This window comes from Lemur catta, chromosome 16 (genome assembly GCF_020740605.2).
Source record: "Lemur catta isolate mLemCat1 chromosome 16, mLemCat1.pri, whole genome shotgun sequence".
Lineage (NCBI taxonomy): Eukaryota > Metazoa > Chordata > Mammalia > Primates > Lemuridae > Lemur > Lemur catta.
The window spans coordinates 36,439,695-36,462,784 of NC_059143.1; the positions used below are offsets into that span (position 1 = coordinate 36,439,695).

Below are 23,090 nucleotides of genomic sequence, written 5' to 3' on the forward strand. Positions count from 1 at the left end.
AAGTAGAACGGTGGTTGCCAGGGGTTGGGGGAAGGGAGGATGAGGAGTTACTGTTTAATGGGTGGAGAGGTTCAAGTGTGCAGTGATAAAAAAGTTCTGGAGATGGATGGTGGTGATATTTACATAACAATGTGAATATACTTAATGCCACTGAACTGTACACATAAAAATGGTTAAGATGGTAAACTTTTGTAATGTGTATTTTGTAACAAATATTTTAAAAAATACAGTAAATGACAGGAAAAGATTAGCTGAAGTTAAGGCAACATTTATTCAATTTCCTTATAATCATATTATCTAAGGCATAAGTGGTGGTTATTTGGCAAGGATACAATTTCTTTAAGGACTTCTATTGTTGAATTTTAGTTCAGACATACATCATATTTGGTGCAAATTTGAGAACCTACTTCTGTCTAGCATGGGCTCTTACTCATGATAAATGCATCTTTGCCTCATCATGACTTGATCACACTCAATCACTATTTCAGTGGCAGGGCATAGCCAGTTGTGGCAGCTGCTCTGAAGGTCAGCTGTTTTACTGTGGCCTGGCCAAGCAGAGCAAGAGTGGGTCATAGTGGACTCCTCGGTCTCCTTAGACTATGCTCTGAATCATGACTGCAATACCTTGGCCACCTCCAATGCAAGCTGATCCAACAGCGTATTTTCCACCTTGGCGCCTAAGAATGAAAGCAGTAATTGAAATTTACTCAAAGAATTAATAGAATTAGATTAATTAACTAACTAGAATTAATAAGTCACATTTGCATTATTCATTCTTATTCAGCTCACGTTCTTAATCTTTTCCCCCAATCAATATTGGTTTATAGCCACGATAGGTGAAAGAATTTGGAAAGCTAAATATTTTTGTCCAAAGGAAAAAAAAAAAAAGGCAAAACAGAAGAGGTAGGCAACCCAAGAAAGGGATGGGTAGTTAGAGGGACTGAAACAAATATACAAGCTTAGGTGTGCTGTGGGAAAGAGGTGAGAATAGGAGGTAATTTAGATAAATAGGGAAAGTTAAAGAAGAGGGAATAAATATTCAGTCTTTGATTTATATGATTTTCGTGTCTTTTGGTACCTTAGAATAAATGTAATTAATGAAGTTTATCCATATAAAAGGGGAGATAATTTAGAAACAGTTCATGTCTCTTTTATAAAAATTAGATTCTTTTAAAGTAGCATCTGTTCTCATTCCTCAGTGTTGATACAATGACCTTGAGAAAATTATCCAGGAATTATTTTTATACATGTCAATCATTCCTTTCAACTCAATGAATCATTAAGGGAAATAAGAGTCCCATTTACCCTAGCCTAATAGAGAGTCAGAGAGATTTTTCAGCCTGACATATGTGGTTTTGTTTGTAATTTTCCTGCTAATAGAGCAAAATGGTCCAAAATACATATAGTACCAGAAGGAGGAGCTCTTCTATCAAATCTGAAAAGTGTCAAACACACAGAAGGTTCCTTCTGGAACCCTGGGACCAGTGAAGAGAAAAACTAAGATCCAAATTGTCAGTTTGCTTAGGTTTTTAAAATGATGACATTTAGATTAGTACTATTTTTTTTCTTAAATAAGTTAATTTTACTCCTGTAACTGGCACTAAAATGTAAGTGCCATGAGTACCAGGGCTTCATTATCTGCTCACTGCTATGCACCAGCACCAGGGATGCGGCCAGACATACACTGGTCCCTCAGTGAGCACCTGGTGAGTGGCCACACAGGGCACAGAGCAAACATACGCACAGAGCTTGGGTCCCAAGTACAGAGTCACTAACAAGTCAACTGATTCATCTATAAGGCCAGCTGAAAAGTATTGCCCAAATAACTTGTTTCTGGTTAAGAACCAGTGCAGAGGATGTGAGGAGGAAGAATGAAAAATGCTGGATTGTTCTGGGGAGGCCAAAATCCATGCATTTCTATTAAAAAAAAAAAAAGCAAATCTGAAATATAGCAATTTCTAGCAAGTACCTTAATTCATGAACCAGGTGTGCAGTAATTCTTGTTCCAGATCCTCCCAGTGGATGACCCAAAGCAATGGCTCCTCCATTCACATTGGTTTTGCTTGGATCAAGACCCAAACTCTGCTGAACAGCCAGGTACTGGGGAGCAAAAGCTTCATTCACCTTAAAAAAAAATTAAAGCACTAATAAAAATCCTTACTCACAAATTAATTTTTAACTGAGAATAGTCCAGTCCTATCAACAGCCAATTTTGCTGTTTCTTTCTATTTAAATTACCTTACAAAGTTATTTGAATTTATCTTCAATCATTCTGTTTAAAGCTATTAGGTTTGAAAATGGGTATATTTACTAAATGGTGCTTTAAGTCAAATGCACTCCTTAGAGAAAAGACATTCTGAGTAATCTTACAAATGGACACATGCTAGAGGCAGTGGGATACTGCAGAAAGCCCACAGGTTTTGGAGCTAGACGGATGGTTCAAATCTTGGCTGCATCATTTATTAGTGTGTGACCTTAGGCACGGTCTTTAAACTCTTCATACACTCATGTTTCCTCAGCAGTAAAATGCGACTGTAGTATCATGCTAAGAGTCATTGTCAGGGTTAAATAAAATCATGGGTATTAAGTGTCTAGTGTATTCCCTGACACATGGCAAGTATTTACTGAGTAGCTGCTATTATTATTATTATTACTCAGTACTAAATGCCATCTTCCAAGAAGAAACTGATAGACAACAAAGGATAAAACTTCAGGGCCGATCATATTGTGATATTATACTTACCAAGGCTAGAATGACCTTACTTCAGGTTTATAGCACTATATTTTCACATGACCTTAGCTCAGTTTATAGATAAGAAAAGGGATTCTAAGAAAGATAACTTTTGCAGAGTTGCGATCAAAATTCAGTCTTTGTGTTCTTTCCTACTGTATTTTGTGCTCTCCCAAGATGGTGTTTATTTGCCCTTAGATCCAACATTACTTTTCTATTTTATATAGTCATCTTCAAGGAGGTACTAGGAGATTTAGAATATGTTGTGAAACTGGGCTTCTAAACCTAGGAAAACTATGTTGCAAGTTATGTCCTTGAGTATTTATACATCTATAAATGATTATGAACAGCTTTGCAGAGTCGATGTAGTTCAACAGAGCCTTAAGTGTGAACTCTAAAGTAATAAATTTATTGGTACCTATTTGCTGCCACAAATATGGTAAATTAAGTAGCTCCCTTGAGGCTCTGAACTGTGATCTGTTAAAAATGGAAGAAGAGATTTCAGGATGAACTATTTGTCTGAAACCATGGTTTCCTGCGTGAGAGATTACCATAGAGGAAATCAACCTATGCCTACACCATCTCTACCAATTTAAACAGAGAGGTTTCCTTTGTTATATATTAGCTATTTTCCAATGCCAAGCAGCACATGCTTGATTGCCTAAAATTTTCAAATACTCCCTAAATATGGACTATATATATACTTTATATCTTCAATATGTAACATATATTATATAAACCTTATATATATCTTTACTATATATTATATATATCTTTTTATTTATGTATATAAATATCTTTAACTATTTTCTTCTTGATTTCTTTTTTTTTTTTTAAGAGACAGGGTCTTGCTCTGTTACCGGGCTTAAGTGCAATGGCACGATCATAGCTCACTGCAGCCTTGAACTCCTGTTCTCAAGTGATTTTCTCACCTCAGCCTCCCAAGTAGTTAGGACTACAGGCACACACCACCACACCTGGCTAATTTTTCTTATTTTTTTGTAGAGATGGCGTCTTGCTATGTTATACAGGTGGGTCTCAAACTCTTGGCCTCAAGGGATCCTCTCACTTCCCAAAGTGCTGGGATTACAGGTGTGAGCCACCATAACCCGCCTCCATCTTTTCTAATTATGCTAAATGCTTAAGACACCTTTGTTCTAAGATTTTTTTTTTTTAAATCACTCTATCAATAAGTTTCCAGTGTCAAAAATTACAATAGGTGTGTCCCAATTCAAACCACAACAATGGTGTAAAAGCCAAAGATAAGTTGTCAGGGGGCTCAATTTGGGAAGAAGGGCAAGAAACTTCTAGAGTTGGCACTAGATACTGCTTTTCTATTAGGTGAATTCTTTTTTTTTTGATACAGAGTCTCTCTCTGTTGCCCTGAGTAGAGTGCCATGGTGTCAGCCTAGCTCATAGCAACCTCAAACTCCTGGGCTCAAATGATCCTCCTGCCTCAGCCTCCTGAGTAACTGGGACTAGACGTGCATGCCATGACATCTGGGTAATGTTTTTCTATTTTTAGTAGAGACAGGGTCTTGGTCTTGCTCAAGCTGGTCTCGAACTCCTGAGCTCAAGCGATCCTCCTGCCCTGGCCTTCCAGAGTGCTAGGATTATAGGTGTGAGCCACAGTGCCCATGCTATTAGGTGAATTCTTTTACATATGTTTTTTTCACCATAATCTATAAAATAAAATTACTTATTTACTTCCTGCCTTACACAAGAATTAATTCAACATGTAAATTAATAGTCTAAAATTATTGTAATAGAGTTCTTTAAAGTCTAAGAAGTTAAAAAAATAAAAAAAAATAAAGTCTAAGAAGTTTTCAGGAATTTGTACTTTAGTAGGAGAAAGCAGGCTGTTTGAATTAGATATACGTAAAGCATTTTAGTTATGTAGGGAAAAGTACCAACAGAAGGCATGTAACGAAGGTAATATTTATTTAGATGTACATCATTTGGAAAGCTTGACAATATTGACACAGAAAGAGCTGTAAAATACTAAACTAAAGCCATTTATGCTATAAAAGTAGGTGGTTTTCTTATACTGTAAAAAAAGAACACCTACCTCTACCAAATCCATGTCCTTAAGACTCAGTCCTGCTTTCTTCAGTGCCCCACTGATAGCAGGGACAGGACCTATATAAGAATAAAAATCTTATATAGAAATAAATGTCATCTTATATTTCTATATCAAACTTCTTTACTAAATAAGGAAGAAATAATGTGACAGAGTTATTAGCAGGCACAAATTTACCACCTTGACAGCACATATTAAATGATGTGACAATAAAGAAACAAAAAATGGAACCAACGTAAAAAGCAGTTTATACACTCAAGCTGCAGATGAGAGACTTACATGAAAAACTCTACCATGAATGGCTTTAAGATTTCCAACAGCCAAAGTCACATATGGGATTTTAGAAGTGCGTTGGTGGTATAGTGGTGAGCATAGCTGCCTTCCATATATGGGATTTTATAGTCAGGTATAAATTGTAATTGATATCAAACAGCAAGGCAGACAGAGCGCTCTCCTGGGATACAAACCGTATGTATTCATAGTAAAGACGGGATTTTGGCTACACTCCATATTTTCGGGCCTATTTGGACAAAAGGCAAGAAATAGGAACAGCATCTCCACATTTACACAGAAAGATGGGAAGCGATGAGACACTGTAAAGATATCTGAAGATGTTTATAATTCCAAGAGTAGGCAGAGAATTTAAATAAAACATAACCCCTAACTCAAGAAATGCAAATCTACCTAATAAAACTTCTGAAATAAACTTTAACTCCCTTTGGAAAGGCATTAGGGATCTAAAAAGAAAAAGAAAAACCTTTAGCTCCAGATTTTTGATGATCACCAATGACATTTTAATACTGCTCATAATGTTTAAGTAAATCCATGCTTTTTCCAAAAGGTAAAAAAAAAATCTGGCTACAGAATATTATCTACTTCTCTATTTGTTTTCAGAGAATCAAAAAACTACCATAAATGTCTACAAAGAAAAATATTTGGTATATTCTGTTGAATTCAAGTAGTCAAACATTCTGTAACATTTCACAAATATACTCAAGGTAAAATAGGAAATCAGTCTTTACAAGAAAAGCATAATGAAATCTAAATTTCATATCAATTTATCTTGTCACCCAATTAAAATGCTCTTTGGACAACAGTCTGCTTGTTGATTAGGACCGTCCAGTTAATGCTTTTCAAGTAAAAGTGACAGTTCTGTGTGGCTACTGATTTAATACAGAATCTAATTCCAGATTCTCTTTGTATGTCTAAGGCATGAAAATGGGATGGGTAGTCAACAGCAAAGCATCAGTTATCCAGCCTGGTCAGGGGACAAAGCAGCCTCTAGCGGTGAAAGATACACAGAAGGAAAGGCTGATGGTGCTAAGACCACTGTACACACTTCCCTGTCTTCATAAACAACACAGCAAGCACAACTCAGTAGGTTCATGTTAACTCAGAATCGTTACCGTCAATTGTAACAATATGCGAGGCCATAGCTTGATTTTTAAAGGACTCTTCCCAGACCACTCTGATATTTACTGGGAATCAGGAAGGTTTAGTATTCTTGTTAGGAAAAGGAGACTTTAATTCTAGTCCTGGCTCTTGCCACTAATAGCTGTGTGACTTTGGGCACCTCTTTGGGCATTATTAAGCTTCTCATCAAAAGTGTTCTGAATTGTTTTTCAACCTTTTTCAAGTATTGCACTTCTTTCTACAAAGTCAATAACAAGGCCAGAGCTGCTCCAGCTGAAGAAGCTCAAAGCTCCACCCACCAACCTCTGCCACTGCCACCCTTGAGGAGTTCCAGGGAGCACAACCTTTCTATAACTGTGTACGTCCTCAGAGCCATAAATGTTCTTTTCAAGTTCTGGCTTGTTCTGGGTCTACAGCTATTCGCAGGGCTAAGGAGTGGTGTATGTTAGATAGTTGCAGAACTCAGGAACTAATTCTTAAAAACTGGACTGATAAATCAGTCCTCACTAGATACTCAATAAGTTATTTTCCTGCTTATTCATCTGGAGTGCTTCCAGTGGTTACCCTGTTTAATCTCGTGCTACATACAAGTGACAGACGAGCTTCTAGAAGGGGCATCTGACACTGTGGGACACTTGGCATGCATAGCTCTGTTCAAGCCCTGAGGATAAAAGACAATCCTTCCACAGCGGCATTCATTGTACGTTAAGGCAAATACCCTGGTCGAGGAACAGAATGAAGGAAAACTACATTTTCTTTCCTCACTGACTATGCTAATCTATCAGAACCTATTATGTGAGATTAGACTGAAAAAGAATTATAAAATAATCTATATCAAACAAATTTGTTTGGTCATCAAAAGCATCAAGGTCCCATTCCAGGAGCTGTAGCTAAAAGCAAGACAAGACAAAATAAAACAAAACAAAACAAAAAGCATCTAGATACATGGAAAAAAACTCCCGTTTTGGGGCTCTACTTCAGACCTACTAAAACAAAATCTTGTGGGGTGGGGTGGGGTTATGGGTGGATTTTGAAAATCATCTGTGGTTGGGAACCACTCTAGATACCAAAATGATAAATGTTAGAACAACATACAGATGTTTAATTTTTCAGCCACCTTCCATTTCTAAGACAAAAGCTACGTTTTGCCAGTAGAGGGTAGCTAAAACCTAATAAACTCATAAGACTGTAATGGAAAAAAAATGGACTTTTAATAGATATCTAAATACCTAACAGTTCTCACCTACATAAATTTGAGACACAGTGGAAGATGACAAGGTATGAACATGTCAGCTTGCTTTCTTAGGAATTCTGCACACAAGTTAAGTCTTCTCTGAAGGACATGGCAGCAAACATGGCTGAGTATTATCCCCAAATCAACATAAGTGCTATTATTCAAGTAGAACCTGTAGGACCTGAAGAATCTCTGAGATGGTAGGTCAGCAACAAGTTATCCTCCTCCTACCTTGGGACCCACCTCAAAAAGCAATTTAGTCAAAAAAAGGCCTAAGCTGATAGAAAAACCTTTGGTCCTATGAATAATCTGAAACCAATACCCTAGGGCAGGCTTTTCCCTAGGGTGTGAGGTTATAGGTGGGATAGATCAAAGCCTCTGAGCACCAATTTTATTTCTGTAAGTAAGGCACCTAATTTGTTCCCTCTTTCCCCAAAGATTAATGATAGGAACTATTCAAATTCAGCACCATTTGTGGTTCCTAGGAGTATATCCAGTGAAAAGCTCTTTGTTCTAATTCATATTTTTCAAGCCAAAACTATACATGTTTGTAGGGAGTTCCAAATTTTCTTTACCTAGTACTTTGGCAACCTAGATAATTGTTTATAATTTTTTATTCGGCTAATAAGCCTCAGCTGAGCCAGAGGAATATGACTTTGACTTCCTGAGACAGTATGTTTAACTCACAGTGAAAAGAGCACTTGAATCAGACAGACCTGGATTCACACCCTGGCTCCATCACTAACTGGTTTGGAACCTTTCAAGACAGCTTTCCTAAGCCTCAATTTTCTCATTCACAAAGAAGTCTCACTTACTGGAGTTGTAGGAAGATGGAATGAGGTACGTTAGTGACTGTGTAAAACACCCAGCAGGGAACCGGGCTTAGACTCTCTCTATACAGCCTTCTCTATTTCACCCCGTGACTTCTCCCATATCATAATTTGTTTTATCTTGTAAGGATGATGTAATTCTTCTCTGTTATTTTCTGTGTGTTAATTTTTAAATATCTCAAATGGGCAATCAGATGTGATTACTGCTCACAAGGAGTTTGCACAGTCTTGGTTTTCCTATTGTAGCAAGGACAGTTCTTCACCCAGATTATCTGTATGAATGACTGATTACCTATCTTACCTTTCCTCCACAAGTGACCTTGGTTTGGCTACTTTTTCAGGACTCTGAATGCCAAAGTAGACTTATCTCCAGAAATATAATAGAACCAGTTGGTTTCACTATAAACTTACCGATACCCATGATAGCAGGATCACATCCAGACACATGGTAGCTCACAATTCTTGCCAGGGGTGTGAAGTTATGTTTTTTAACAGCCTCTTCACTAGCTAAGATAACGGCTGCAGCACCATCACATATCCCCTTGAAAAAAGACGGTAGATTAACTAAAGGGTAAAAGAATCCAGTTAATCAGGGTTTGGACTAACGGAGTAGTATTCCTAATGGAGTGGTATTAGGAATATGGCATAGGAGGTCATGGCATAATTTGGGAAACAACTAGTACTTGTGGGACTCTGGTGGATTCAGAGGATTATTTTAAGCACAGAATACAATTTCACTAATGGAAAATAGAAAAGAATATCACAAAAAACCCTTATATCTAGCTGTAAGAAGAAATCTAATGATTGTATACAGGAGAAAGAGAAAAAGTGTAACAACCAAAACAATAAACCAGGCAGATTTCCTTCCAACATTCTGAAAAAACTAAGAAATCAGAAGACTATTATATAAGGGCCCCTAGTTAAAATATTTTGTGTTGGACTATGAAAACCCAAATTAATTGAATATGAACACTACTGTTATTAATAGTTTAAGCTAAATAACTACAGACTAGCATGAAAAATATCTATGAGATACTTCATGAGTATTTTGCATTGAACACATCTGGAAGAGCTCAGGCTAATCTGTGTAGTGAGACCAACCGATGCATTCCCCGCAGTGACAGTTCCATCTTTCTTGAACACTGGAGGAAGTTTTTGTAACTGTTCCAGTGTTGTTTCGGGCCGAGCATGCTCATCTACTTGCATTGTCTGTTTCCCTTTCCTTGTCTTCACTTCAATTGGTACCATTTCATTATTAAAGTAGCCAGCATCATTAGCTGAAATGACAGAAAGACTACCATAAGAATAAAAACAAGAGAGAAATATACAAAGAAAATAAATCAAACATATTCTTCAATTTGATTTTTGGTCTACCCTTTCCCTACAGGCTACTTTAATGTGAGCCTTTATTACTCACACAACTTACCTTCCCTATTGAAGGATTTCATACACTGTCATGCATCTATGCAAATACATTTTGCACCTTTTAAAAATAATTTTACTTGTATTGAATTGCAATTTTTTTTACGAGATACTGCTAGACTGTTAGCAGTGTTTGTCTGTTAGCTATAGATTTAATTATACTAAATGGATTTAATGCCTTTTTTCTTTTGGTGAGATAGGAAGTAATTAAAAAGTAACCAAGTTGTCTATTGTACCAAGTAATCTATGACTGAAATCTATGACTGATACAATTATAAGTACAACCTACTTTGACCTCCATTGACTAGAATGGACTGTAGTAAACTATAGCTTCAGAAATAGGGTAAGTCAGTAATAACACCATCTTAATATTGATACCACTTTAGGGTTGGCAAAATACTTTTATCTGCCCTTATTTGGTTTTATTAGATAAGCAGGGAAGGCAAATATTACCTCTATTTTACAGATGCTCTGTGAATAAATGACTTGACTGAGGACAGATAACTTGTACGTGGCAGAACTAGAAACAGAACTGATAATTTTTGACTTCTAGACCACTCCTCTTCCACTATAAATGTGTAACTAAAAAACACATGAGTTGAATGGCATCAGCTCTATTGTACTCATCCCTCTGAAATGCGAAAATGGACTTTACCCTCACTACTTCAAATACTTAATATCCATCCCTAAATAAGAGTTTCCTGTTGCTTATAACAGTTTAATTTTAAAAATCATTTTCAGAAGACCAACAGATTTCTTCAACTTGCCATATTGATAAAAGAACTGTTGTCATGTTGCTCAGTTTGGAATGGCTCCACAGCAGTGTGCTATGTTACACGAGGGGCACTACAATTCGGGTCTTGAACTAGTTCTAAGTCTCTGAGTCAGGTGTAATGATTCTCAGTTAGGAATGGAAGAAGGCATTAAAGGATACCCAGTGGGTCTTCTCCAAACACATCACCCCACCTTGTGATTATGAGATGGCTCATGGGGGAGGACATCCTCCCTGTTCCAGGAGCCACAGTGAGCCATCACCCCTGCTGGAGTGTATCACATCCCTCGGCATGTTCTCCTGACAACAGGACCAGTTCAGGACTACATTCAAGTGTCCATCTAAAACCAAGTACCAATGTCACTTTTTAAGTAGTAGTAACTTTTTCAAGAGAGAAATTCCCAGTTAGTTTTACAATAATTAATTGAATATCTGATCATCTAAAAATAAAGGAGTAACGAAAAGGTGTAATTTTCAAACTACTTTTGCAATGATTGGTAAACTAATAATCTTATGATCATAATAAGAAATCATGAAAAGGTTTCCTATAGATTTTTTTTATTGATATTGATAATTATCCAATTGCACTGACCAGCTTTCCACCTCTGCTGTGACTGCAGGGCATATTTGTCACATTCTTCTCTGTTTATTTTATGTTTTACAGCAAGATTCTCTGCAGTAATTGCCATGGGGAATTGGACATGCTGATCGGTCAATGATACCCACAAAGTATCTTCCAGCTATTAAAAGACATTAATAGAGTGATTTGTAAGAGCATTATCTTTTGAAAGTAATATACTATAATTTCTTTAAATTTAAATAATTAATAGTTCCAATAAATAATAGTAAAATTATACTTCTGATAAACATTGCTATTACTATTCATATTTGGTTCTGGGATATTTTTAAAAAACATCCAATGTCACACAATAAAATGCACACATTCTCTGTATCTAAATGTGGGGCTCTAAAGAGAGCCAACAGTACTAAATGTGCAAGGTGAGATCACAGGAAGTTACCTTATAATCAAAAAATAAATCCTCTACATTCTATAAGAAACCTGACAATAAGTCCTCATGCAATGTTTTCCTGTAGCCACTTTTGCAAACCACTTATGAGCTCTGTAGGAAAAACTGAATGTGTGTTCCTTTTTTATCCCTTGCCTTCAGTGACAGGGACAGCTGGTTCTACCAGTTACTAATAAGGCTGAAAAGAAGCTGGGACAGGCTCCTGGAGTTAGAGAAGAGGTTGTTATTATCCAAGTAGTTTGAGTCTCTGATAAGTGTGCCCCATTTGCTGCCTCATTAACTCAAGTCACTGACCTGTCCTTGCAAAGGATTTCTCAAATATATTCGGTGCCTAAAATACTGCTAAAATCCTCATATTCTCTAAGGCCAGGTGGGAGAAACGGGGTGGACAGTGTAAGTCAAACATTACTAATGAAAAATGCTTAAAAATATAAAATGTCGTTAGCCTTTTCATATGGGAAGACTATAATATCATTCTTTATCAGTACTGTGCTATCATTCTCACGCTGCAGCTCTCGAAGGTGGAAGTATCAGTTTTTGTCTGTTTGGGGATAATATAATCTGTATTCAAAATTAATGTTTTCTGTGATGCAGAAGAAATCTATTCTGAGATGGCTCCAGAAATAAAACTTCTCTTAAGTCACAGTAAAGATTTAATTACTCAGACTGTTAACTGTTTAGCAGAAAGATTAACACATTGCTACACTAGAAAAAAAGATTTTTCCCTGGGGCCACAGTATTTTCTTAAAACAATCCTTTCTAATTTGTTATTTTTTTTATTGTTTTCTGTGCATGAGATAATATGCAATGCAACCCACATTTTTAGAATTAAATATGAATTGTAACAATAAGAACATCAAGCAAGATTTCACCAACCAACTGCAGGGTTTTGCTTCACCCCGCCTGGGGGCAAAACTAGCCTGAGTTAAATACAACTCATGTAGCAGTCAAGGTGTTAAGTCACCCTTTTGCCTATCTTTTTTAATCCACTTCTTCCCTTCCTCCACCTCTCCCAGGCCTATGGTCATTTACATGGGTTAATTTCACTACTAGAGGTGTGCTCCAAATTATGTTCCACATACTTTTATGTCAGTTGAAATGTCAAAACTAACAACCAAAAGAGAGATTTGAAGTAGTTTACAAACTTCAAATCATTCATATCTTGCCAATCTTCATTAACAAACTTGGTTTCAAAATTAGTTTTCTGTCTGGTAAAAAATATGTTATTAAAATTACTTATCTAATATCATAAGAAATAATCCTTAAAAATTTTAATGGTTCCAACCTGGAGATCTGTTCCAAGCTTGGTACCAAAACGGATATTTCTGACACAGAAGGGAGACTGGCTCATGTTTTCGGTTCCTCCACACAAGACAACTTCAGCGTCTTTAACACAAATATCCTGTTTAAAAACAAATGAACAACCACCACAACAAGAAAAACCTTTTTATTATACTCAAAAAAGGTATTAAGAAGTATACAGATTTTACAAATTAATGATGATTCTAATAAATATTGTACCCTAGCTTACAGTGTCTCAAAAAGAAATGCTTTTAAAGTAATTGTATAGCAAATGCTGTAAAGTAACCATTCCCAAGATGTGGGAGGGGGGGACTAATAGATTTCAATCATTTTTTGCCTGAGTAACAGACCCTACCTACATTTTGGCTAAAAATAGTAATTCTTAACTCAATATAAATCTTGAAAATCAGCAGAGATATTAATGTCTGGCATAAATGTATAGCAGATAATAGAGGACAAACCCTTTAAAAAGGGCAAAAAAAAAAAAAATTATCCTATTAATGGATGCATCTGAAGGAGACCAGAGATTTACAAGAACCAGGACAATTTCGGGGGCTAATGAAAAGGAATCTGTTTCATTCATTCTTCCAACTCTTTTCACTGAATAGAAGCAAATAGTAAGGCTCCGAGAACGTGATGTTTGAAATTATTGCTAAGAAAATCAGGGTCACTATTTAAGACATACTGTTGTAGAAACAAACTAATGTGAAAATAATTTATTCATTACAAAATATCTGTGTCTCGTTTGTAATCAAATGAAGACTTTTACAAATAAAATTGAATTTCACTGTACTTTCTTCCCCTGCGTTCACAGAAACAAATGCATTTGCCCAACTGTGCTTTAAAAAGGTCATACTACTTTGTACTTCTATCAACAGTATAATTAAGCTACTTTGTAATAAAATACATCTTCTTTTTTTTTAAATTTTTAAAAAATTTTTATTTTTTAGCTGTCCAAATCATTTCTATTTTTAGTAGAGACGGCATCTCGCTTTTGCTCAGGCTGGTATCAAACTTCTGACCTCGAGCGATCCTCCCGCTTGGCCTCCCAGAGTGCTAGGATTACAGGCATGAAAAATACATTTTCTTATCATCTCCAAGATTCTTCAACTCTCCTCCTTGCTTCACAGTCTTTCTTCAGTGTTTCAATGTCCCTCAAGTAGTTCTCACAGACCTGAGTTCAAATTCTGCCTCTTTGACTTAGTAACCTTAAAGCCTTTTTTAATAATCAGTTTCCTCACCTGTAAAATGGGAATAACAGTTCTTGCTTCATAGGATGTTTGTGAAGATTAAATAGGATATTGAATGTAAATCTAGCACAGTGCCTGGCACATAGGAAGCATTCAATAAGAATGATGAACATATTAATTTTTTTTAAAAATGTGGCAAAATATACATCAAATTTACCACTTTAACCATTTTAAAGTATATAGTTTAGTGGCATTAAGTACATTTACATTGTAGGGCAACCATCATCACCATCTATCTCCAGAACTCTTTTCATCTTGCAAAACTGAAACTCCATACCTGTGAAACACTAACTTTCCCTTCTCCCCTCCCCCACCCCCTGGCCGCTATTTTTCTACTTTTTGTCTCTATGAATTTGACTACTCTAGGTACCCCATATAAGTACAATCATACAGTATCTGTCCTTTTGTGACAGGCTTATTCCATTTGAGGGTTCATTATTAGCTTTTAATAATCTGTTTTCTTCCTATCAGTGTTTTTCCAAGAAAAATCAAATTTTGACATCTCCTAATCAGCACTATAAGATAAAAAAGCTAAAGTGTTATACTGGAGTGAGACATTTCTTCTAATAACTATTAACATTTTTGAAAGGAGCGGCCTTACAAAAATAACAGGAAAACACCTAACCCTACAATGTCCCTGGTAACAGTTAAAGATCAATCCTATGAGTTCTCTCACTAACAGACACCCTGCAGGAGGTTCTGTTTTGCACAACTTCTGAAAAGAGCTGAAAGGACAAAAAAGAGATGTAAATCTTCCTCTTCAAAATTTTTTTGAGATTTTGCTTTTACAGAGTTCTTGAGTAAACAGGCAAACGAGCTACAGCCTCAGCCATATCTTAAGGACAGAGTCACATCTCCTGTGATAATCCCTTCTCCAGTGAAAGGCAGAAAACCAACCCCTGGACTTTGACGTCCTTGCAGTTTTTGTTGTCTACCTGCTGCTGCTTTTGTTATCAACTGACAGCCATTGCTATTTTTTTTTCTCTCTTCATCCCCCTTAAAATCAGTGAGCCACCTGGCCTCACTGCCGGCATCTCCCTTCTTTCTTTGGGATGCTACGCTGTGTCCCTGCTTTCTTCCCCCCACCCCTCCCCTCTCTCTTTCTTTCTCTGTCTCTGTCTCTCTTCTCTGAGAAGGCTAAAATAAATTTTTTTATATACCTTAATCTCTGCATGAGAAATCTTTCTCCACCTGTGCCATGAGCACCTACTAGCCTTTCCACCCCAACAATTTTCAGAGAATTAAATATAATGTTGCCCATACCTGACATCCATTCACAATGGCCTGGAAGCCAGAGCCACAGAGCCTATTAACGGTGAGAGCTGGGGTCTCTTTTGGGATTCCCACACGTAAACCAACATGCCTTGCCAAGTAGATAGCATTTGAAGACGTCTGGATCAGAGACAGGAAAAAGAAAGAAGAATTTCCTCTACAAATCTAGGAATTAAGATCAAGTACAAAATATGTAGAAATGCTAGCAATCAATTAAAAATGACAAACTATACAGCTCTAGGGTAGGACACAATGCATACAGGTACAGCATATTATACATGTTTATGATTTGAATAAAAACCATAATTTGGTCAATTGGGTTTTTCCTATTTTTTTATTGTGGTAAAATACACAAAACATAAAATTTACCTTCTTAACCAAATATGTGTAGTAGATCAACTTCATTCAGGTATAAGTTATGCTGTTGACTGTGAGTTTAATGTTAATGAATCAACAATATATATTAAATAAGGTGTCTTGAAAGAAAAACACACATAAAACAAAGTTACATATTGATCGATCAATGACAATATTGTGACCAGAGGCTCGTAGGAACCCAAACCCTGTATTTCCCCTGGGAACAATGGTTTAGCAAGACTAGCCTTGTGCACTAGGCCCCAGCAGACCAGACAAAACCAGAATGGAGTCACTTGTGCTAAGTGCTGTGCAATCAAACTGAACTTTGAAACGGGCCAGTTTTCCAAAAAAACCCAGGAGATTCCAGTCATCCTGAATCAGCATAATAAGGAAGTCCTCCTCTACCCTTAAACCTATAAGGAAAATAACTTTGAAATGACCAATCTGCTTTCTGTTCTGTTTCTGCCTCCTTCAGACCTTTTCTGCTTAAACCAACCTCTTCTGCTCAGCTCACTGGAACACTCATTCTATTTTACAGAATAAGGTGTTGCCTGATTCTAGAATTGCAAATAAAAGCCAATTAGATCTTTAAATTTGTTGTAATTTTTGTTATTTAAAAGTATTTGCTAATTCAGTGATCATGGCGACTGTATAGAACACAACCACAGTAACAAGAATCAACTGTACTATGAACAGCTATATGCCAAAAAATTAGATAACTAAGATGAACAGGACAAATTCCTAGAAAGATACATACTACTAAAACTGACTGAAGAAGAAACAGACAATCTGAATAGACCCAACAAATGAAGAGATTAAAGTAGTAATCAAAAATCTACCCATAAAGAAAAGCTCAGACTGGTTACACCAAGGAATTTTACCAAACATTTGAAGAATTAATAGCAATTCTTCACAAACTCATCCTAGAAAGAGGAGAGATTATTTCCCAATTCATTTTATGAAGCCAGTTATCCTGACACCAAAACCAGACAAAGACATCACAAGAAAACTACAGACCAGTATCTCTTATGAATATGGGTATAAAAACCCTTAACAAAACACTAGTAAACTGAATCCAGCAATGTATAAAAAGAATTATACACTATGACCAATTGGGATTTATCCCAGGAATGCAAGGTTGGTTCAATATCTCAAAATCAATTAATACATCACATATCAATAGAATAAAAAACAAAAATTATATGATCATCTCAGTCAACACGGAAAAAACATTTGACAAAATTCAACATCCTTTCATAATAAGAACACTTAACAAACTAGGAATAGAAGGCAACTTCCTCGATCTGATAAAGGGAATCTATGAAAACCCCACAACTATCATATTTAATGTTGAAAGACTGTATGCTTTCCCCCTAAGATCAGGAACAAGACAAAGATCTCCATTTCTCATCACTTCTATTCAACATAGGAGGTTCGAGCCAGGGCAATTAGGGGAAAAAAAGAAAAAGAATCCATACTGGATTTCATTTGTTTCCTAAGAAAGACATAAAACTCATTTATTCCAAGTAATATTTAACAAAATTTAACTGAATTAGAAAAACAGCTTTGTGATATCTATCAAATGTTATTTGAAATCTATTCTGTTCCCTTCTAACCATAAAGGCCCAGCCCCAAATACTTATCCATTAAGCACTTAACACCTTTACCAGAAAAATGTATTTTGGCCTGACAGAAAACTTAATGCAAGAAAGATTGCCTTTAGGAACAGAGGCACAAACACAATGAAACTGATACTATTTAATATTTACAGTGACTTTTTGGGTAAAGTTTGAGAGAACCCATGCTGGGGAAAAACAGAAGTACTTTAGAGGGGAAAAAGCTCCTTATAAAATAAATTGTAGGAAAAACAAAACCCAAAAGTATCCAACTTCTCTTTGATCTGTTCTAATGCCTTCTTAGGTCAGAGGTAAAATTTCCCCCCCCCAAAAAAAGTGAAAAAAAAAAAAAAGATGAATTAATATCAAGAATTCTTCATGAAAATATTTTAGGTTCAACAGACACAATTGCAAAAGAAAAAATGTCGCTGCTTTTTCTGGATGTGAAGATAAACAATGGCAAGATGGACAGAATCAAATTCAAATTCAAGGCCTAGTGATTGTGTGTCCATTGTCATTCTCTGTCCTTTAGCAATGATTACATCATTGACATCTTTTAAAATATATGTGTGTGTGTGTGTGTGTGTGTGTGTGTGTGTGTGTGTGTGTATATATATATATATAAAATCTCCTCGATTAGATTATAACCTCCTTTTGGTCCACTTTGGGTACTCTATCACCTAAAATAGCTTCTGACTAGGCACCCAATAAATGTTAGTATACTTTGAAGGAATTCCAAGCTTTCACTTACCTGTGTATAAATGACCTACTTTGTACACCACACGTAGCAAGATAGAGGATAAGCAAGCTTCTTATTTCCTACAACAAATACTGACCAAGCTCCTACAATGTGTAAGAAATTATAAAAGGTGTATTGTATTGCTTGGGTTTGCTACCCTCCTTAGGTGGCACAAAGGGAAAACCAATCAACTTCATATAAGGCAAGGAAGTCAATCTGCAATTTAAGAAACATCGAAATGCACCTCAAGTCAGACACATATATAGTTTCCAGGATATATGTTGCTTTGAATTACACATGTCATTACCTCTGAAGTCTGAGGATTACTAAAATTACTAAATACCTGTAACTATTATTTAACTTGTTTGCCATTATGATATGTTAAAGGAATTGTTTTTAGAAACTGATCAAAGAAAGCAACAGGTGTGAATACCTCCCTCTGCCCTACCAACCTGTGCGACATTGCCTACAACGACACTGTCAACAGTTTCAGGTGGGACTTTGCCAGCAGACAAGGCAGCTTTGGCAGCAAATTCGGCTAAGTCGGTAGCGGTGAAGTCTTTCAGAAGACCTCCATAACTTCCAAAGGGCGTTCGCTTAGCAGCCACGATAAACACACCTGTTACAAGGAGGAGAGATTTGTAAGCAATCACAGATTAGTCAGTGTCCCTAACTTGCTTTAAATAATTTTGCTGTGAAACCTTATTGTAAAGAACAATTAGATAACTGAAAGTCTTTGTCATGCAATAGTACATAGAATAGGTCACAACCATGGAAGCAGAGCCTTAAATTATCAGTTTGGGCCCAGCGCAGTGTCTCACGCCTGTAATCCTAGCACTCTGGGAGCCCAAGGCAGGAGGATTGCTCGAGCCCAGGAGTTTGAGATTGCTGTGAGCTAGGCTGATACCATGGCACTCTAGCCCCAGGTGACAGAGTGAGACTATGTTTCAAAGAAAAAAAAAAAAAAGAGATCAGTTTGATCAATGCCTACATGTAGGTACCAAGAACTTCACTGCATGATATGATATACATCCATTCTGGTTAGGGAGTATTCTTGTTCTCTGATGCTTTACAATGCTGGAAACACTTTTCGAGAATTGAAATGCTTCTTTCTTCTATATGCTGGAGTATATTGCCTAGTATTAGAGTTAAAGAATCTCCAGACTAGAAAGCTCCTTGAGGTTGTATGAGGTCAACCACTCAACATATAAGAAGTCCCTCTAGAAAATGCCTGACAAGAGGTTCTCTCTAACCTCTGCTAGAAAACTTTTAATAAGAAGTCATACTCTACTGCATGAAGCAGCATACCCATGAATGGACAACACAAACTAATGATTCTTCTTCACACTGAGCTGACTCTGCTTGCCAAATCTTCAACCCACCAATCCTGGTTCTATCCAAATGCATCTCAAGGCAGATAGAGATATAGTTTCTAGAATACATGCTGCTCTACGTTTGAATTATATATGTCACTGTTTAAAAAAAAGTCAGATAGAACAAAAAACATGGACAGAATCTCAAGGACTAACAGTTATGGTGTCATAAGAAAGACACCATAGGAGAAAGAATGGACAGAAAAAATATTTGAAGAAATAAAAAAAGAAAAAATTCCAAATTTGATGAAAGATATATATTTACAGATTCAAGCTTAGTAAATTTCAACTCTAATAAATACACCACACACAACCCCCTCCACAGACACTTTGGCACATCATTGTCAAACTTCTGAAATCCAAAGATAACAAAAATCTCAAAAGCATCCAGAAAAAAGGATGTATTATATGTAGAAATGATTTCAGTGACCACTAAGTTCTCCTCAGAAACAAAAGAGGCGAATTTGTTTCTCCAAGTTCCCTTCATAAATTTCTCTTCCCTATCTCATAATTTAAGAAAGCATTTGTGAGGGGGCAGTGATAATAGTGAAATATGTGACATCTATAAAAGAAAGAGTGCGTGTGGGAAAATGGGAACTCCCCCTTTATCTGTATCACTTCTCCCTACTTGATGCTCCCAGACTATACAGGTCAGCATGAGTAAGGCCTTACCAAACTAATACAATTATTGTGAATAGGGAAAATACTATTCAATACATTTTTAAAAATAATCAGGGATGTGCAGATACAAAGACTAGAAAATTTAAAGGGTTTTCTTCCTCGAAATTTCATAAACTAGATACCATGTCAACATTTACTTGATTTGATGTCGATTTTATGTGGATATTAAGAGGTCTAAAATTTACCAATCTTTGACACTGAACTAAAAACTCTTGTTTATATATAGGCTCTGAAAATTCAGAGGCTAGTGATTTCCAAAAACTGAAAGACAGTGAAGAGACACATTGATCCAAATTGTAGTGAGTCAGAAGCACCAAGAAAGTGCTGATTTGACAAAAGAGGAAAAACAACACTAGAAGAGAGACAGGAACTCTGCCCACCTTTCTGTCACATGGTTTCGTAAATATTTACTCATTTAGTTAGAGCAGCAGTCCCCAACCTTTTTGGCACCAGGGACTGGTATCTTGGAAGATAGTTTTTCCACATACGAGGGGTAGAGGGTTGGGGGTGGGGGTTGGTTTTGAGATGATTCAAGAGCAACCTAGATGCCCCCTTCGAAGTTCACAGTAGGGTTCCAGCCCCTGTGAGAATCTAATGCCACCCTGATCTGACAGGGGGCGGGGAGATGGGGAGCATCTGTCAGTACAGATAAAGCTTCCCTGGCTCACCACTCCCCTCCTGCTGTGTGGGATGGACCACAGAATCAGAGCAACTACAGACAGCAGGCAGGTAAAAATGCTGTGGCACCCATTTCTGTTTCAGGAGTCAGGTAATGGTGGCAGCCCTGCCTACTTGCCCTGAAGGGATAAATGAATATTGCCAACAAAGCTAAAAAGCAGCAGGAGAACTAATCTTTGTCCTGCCAAAACTTGCCAAACACTGGGATGGGTGCCAGTAAAAACCTGAACAATTGTTCCTTCTTCTTGACTGAAATCTGGTAAGTTAATGATAATCTTTACCAAAGTTAATTCAAATGTGTCCTCTTCTCTACAATAATCAGGCAATGTCCTTCTTTCTTACCACCAGTCCTGTAAGCCTTGGTATGCCACTTAAGAGAAGTACATATCTTTAAAGAGTCTAACTAGCCTATAACATCACTATCTGAAGCTCAAGACACTTTACCTCTCTGGACATTAGTGTCTTTACATGTAAAATAGAGAAATGGGAAAAAATATGATCACTAGTTCTAATGCTAGAGTAAACTATATCACAAATTTATAAATTTTATACTTTGTTAATACAAGTGTTGATGTAGTTTTTTTTTCCTTATCAGGTTTATGGTTTTCATCAAATTTTTAAAAGGCTTCTGTATTAGAAGAAAAGGGTAAGAACCACTGATAAAATATTAAAATGAGAGCAATAAAATTATTTCCTTTTTAAAAAGATAGCTCATTACCATGTAGCTTTTAAATGAAGTGGGTTTTCTGAATGTCTCGTCTAAAAAAAATTCAACATGCTGCTTTATTAAATAAATGCAGTAAGTTCAGAGTTGGGAAAAGGCACTGGCAAATAAAACCCATGTTGCAGGAAACTGGATACGCTGCATTTTGTTCCAGAATACCTATTTTCCACTTGAATTATTCACATGCCATTTTGGCTCTTCTGACTTCCAGATCCCTCTAACCAACACCTAGCTGACATCACCACCTGGGTGCTTCACAGGCATCAAAAAGTTCTTTGCCTAAAACTGAATCCTCAATCTTCCTCTCCAAACCTATTCCTCCCCCAGTTTTCCTCACTCCGTAAGTATCACCATGAACACAGTTCCTTAAACCAGAAACCTTCAGTCATCCTCGACACTTCCTCCTCAATACTCACCACGTTCTATCAAATCCACCTCCAAATGTATCTCAGAAACCATGTCTCTCCCTTTTTTCCCCAACTCTATGGCCCTCACAGGGTCAAAGCCATTATTTGCTGTTGCCTGGGCCTCTACAAAAATCCTTAAAAGGTCTCCCCGTTGTTAAATAACCCCCATAGTCTTAGGAAATTTGGGCAGAGTGGAAATCAGATCCTGTCATTCCCCTGCTTTAAATCCTTGCATTGTTTTCCACTGAATTTAGAAAAAAACCCTACAGGGCAGGTGGCGGCAGGTAGCCCTCCCTTCCCTAATGAAAAAAGAAGCCCCTCCTACTCCTCCGTACAAGCCCCAAAACGGAAACAAATTCCTTACTCCTCTCGCCAACATCTCCTGGCCGAAGAAGCTCCCATTCCCCAGCCCTAAAAACCTATATAAACCCACTCAGACTTCTGGCCCAGGCAGCTTCTCTAGTTCCACTCGTGGGACTGTGAGGCTCGCCCGGGTCCCTCTCTCGGGGACTCGTTACCCCAACCGGGGAGCGCTCCAATAAAGCCTCTTTAGTTATCCCTTTCAACTCTGCTCGTCCTTCTTTCTCTGGCGCCCACTACTTCAAAGAACCCTTACCTGGAGGTCAGGCCGCGGAAATTCCCTGGCGTCCCTGCGGGAACCTATTCAATTTCTCCTCGAAAGCCCTGCCCACCAGCCACCGCGAACTAAGGGGCCCGGCCCTGCGCGCAGCTGCTCTGCGTGCCCCGTGCTCACGGCATCGCCCCGCTTTGCCTAGTAGCTGGGCTCGAACTCCTGGGCGACGCAGGGAAGCATCTGCAAGGTCAGAAGCGGGCAAACCTTGCTCTCTGCAGAAAAGTGCACCGAAATCGCGGTCGGTAGCGCCTTGTAAGTAAGCGTTTTCTCCTTAACCCAAAGCTTCCTCTCGGGTTGGGTTTTCATCAAGTTCTCTCCAGAACCGATGAGACCGAATGAACGTGACCCCACGACCCCTGACTCTCCGCCGAGCCTGGAGGCGGATGGCGGCCTGGGGAGGGCGTGACCCCGAGAGGCGAGGAGGAGTGGGCCGCGCTCACCTCTGAGCAGGGCCATGGCGACGGCTCGACGCTAGCGGCGCGTGCTTCCCGTCCCTGGTGCTTTGCGGGGCAGCGCGCGGGCACCCAGACCTTAAGGGTGTGGGCGG

General features: G+C 37.6%; 1 protein-coding gene across 1 annotated transcript; it reads right to left on the bottom strand.

Moving 5' to 3' along the window:
• Window positions 1-252: 252 nt before the first annotated feature.
• On the bottom strand, window positions 253-23,090 carry ACAA2 (acetyl-CoA acyltransferase 2). The gene is made up of 10 exons (XM_045528030.1): window positions 22,984-23,090; window positions 18,499-18,665; window positions 15,326-15,454; window positions 12,796-12,912; window positions 11,075-11,222; window positions 9,390-9,565; window positions 8,700-8,829; window positions 4,800-4,870; window positions 1,970-2,124; window positions 253-677 (listed from the first exon to the last, which is right to left on the bottom strand). Exons 1-10 carry the CDS (start codon window positions 22,997-22,999, stop codon window positions 593-595), a joined length of 1,194 nt encoding a protein of 397 aa, XP_045383986.1. The 5' UTR covers window positions 23,000-23,090; the 3' UTR covers window positions 253-592.

What these genes read in the sequence shown, in the direction of transcription:
- ACAA2 (XM_045528030.1), bottom strand. An exon ending in CCATTGTGAATGGATGTCAG is followed by an intron (nt 12,913 to 15,325) that starts GTATGGGCAACA and finishes GTTTTTAAACAG; the next exon opens with GATATTTGTGTTAAAGACGC. An exon ending in AGGACATGGATTTGGTAGAG is followed by an intron (nt 2,125 to 4,799) that starts GTAGGTGTTCTT and finishes TTTTTTTTTAAG; the next exon opens with GTGAATGAAGCTTTTGCTCC.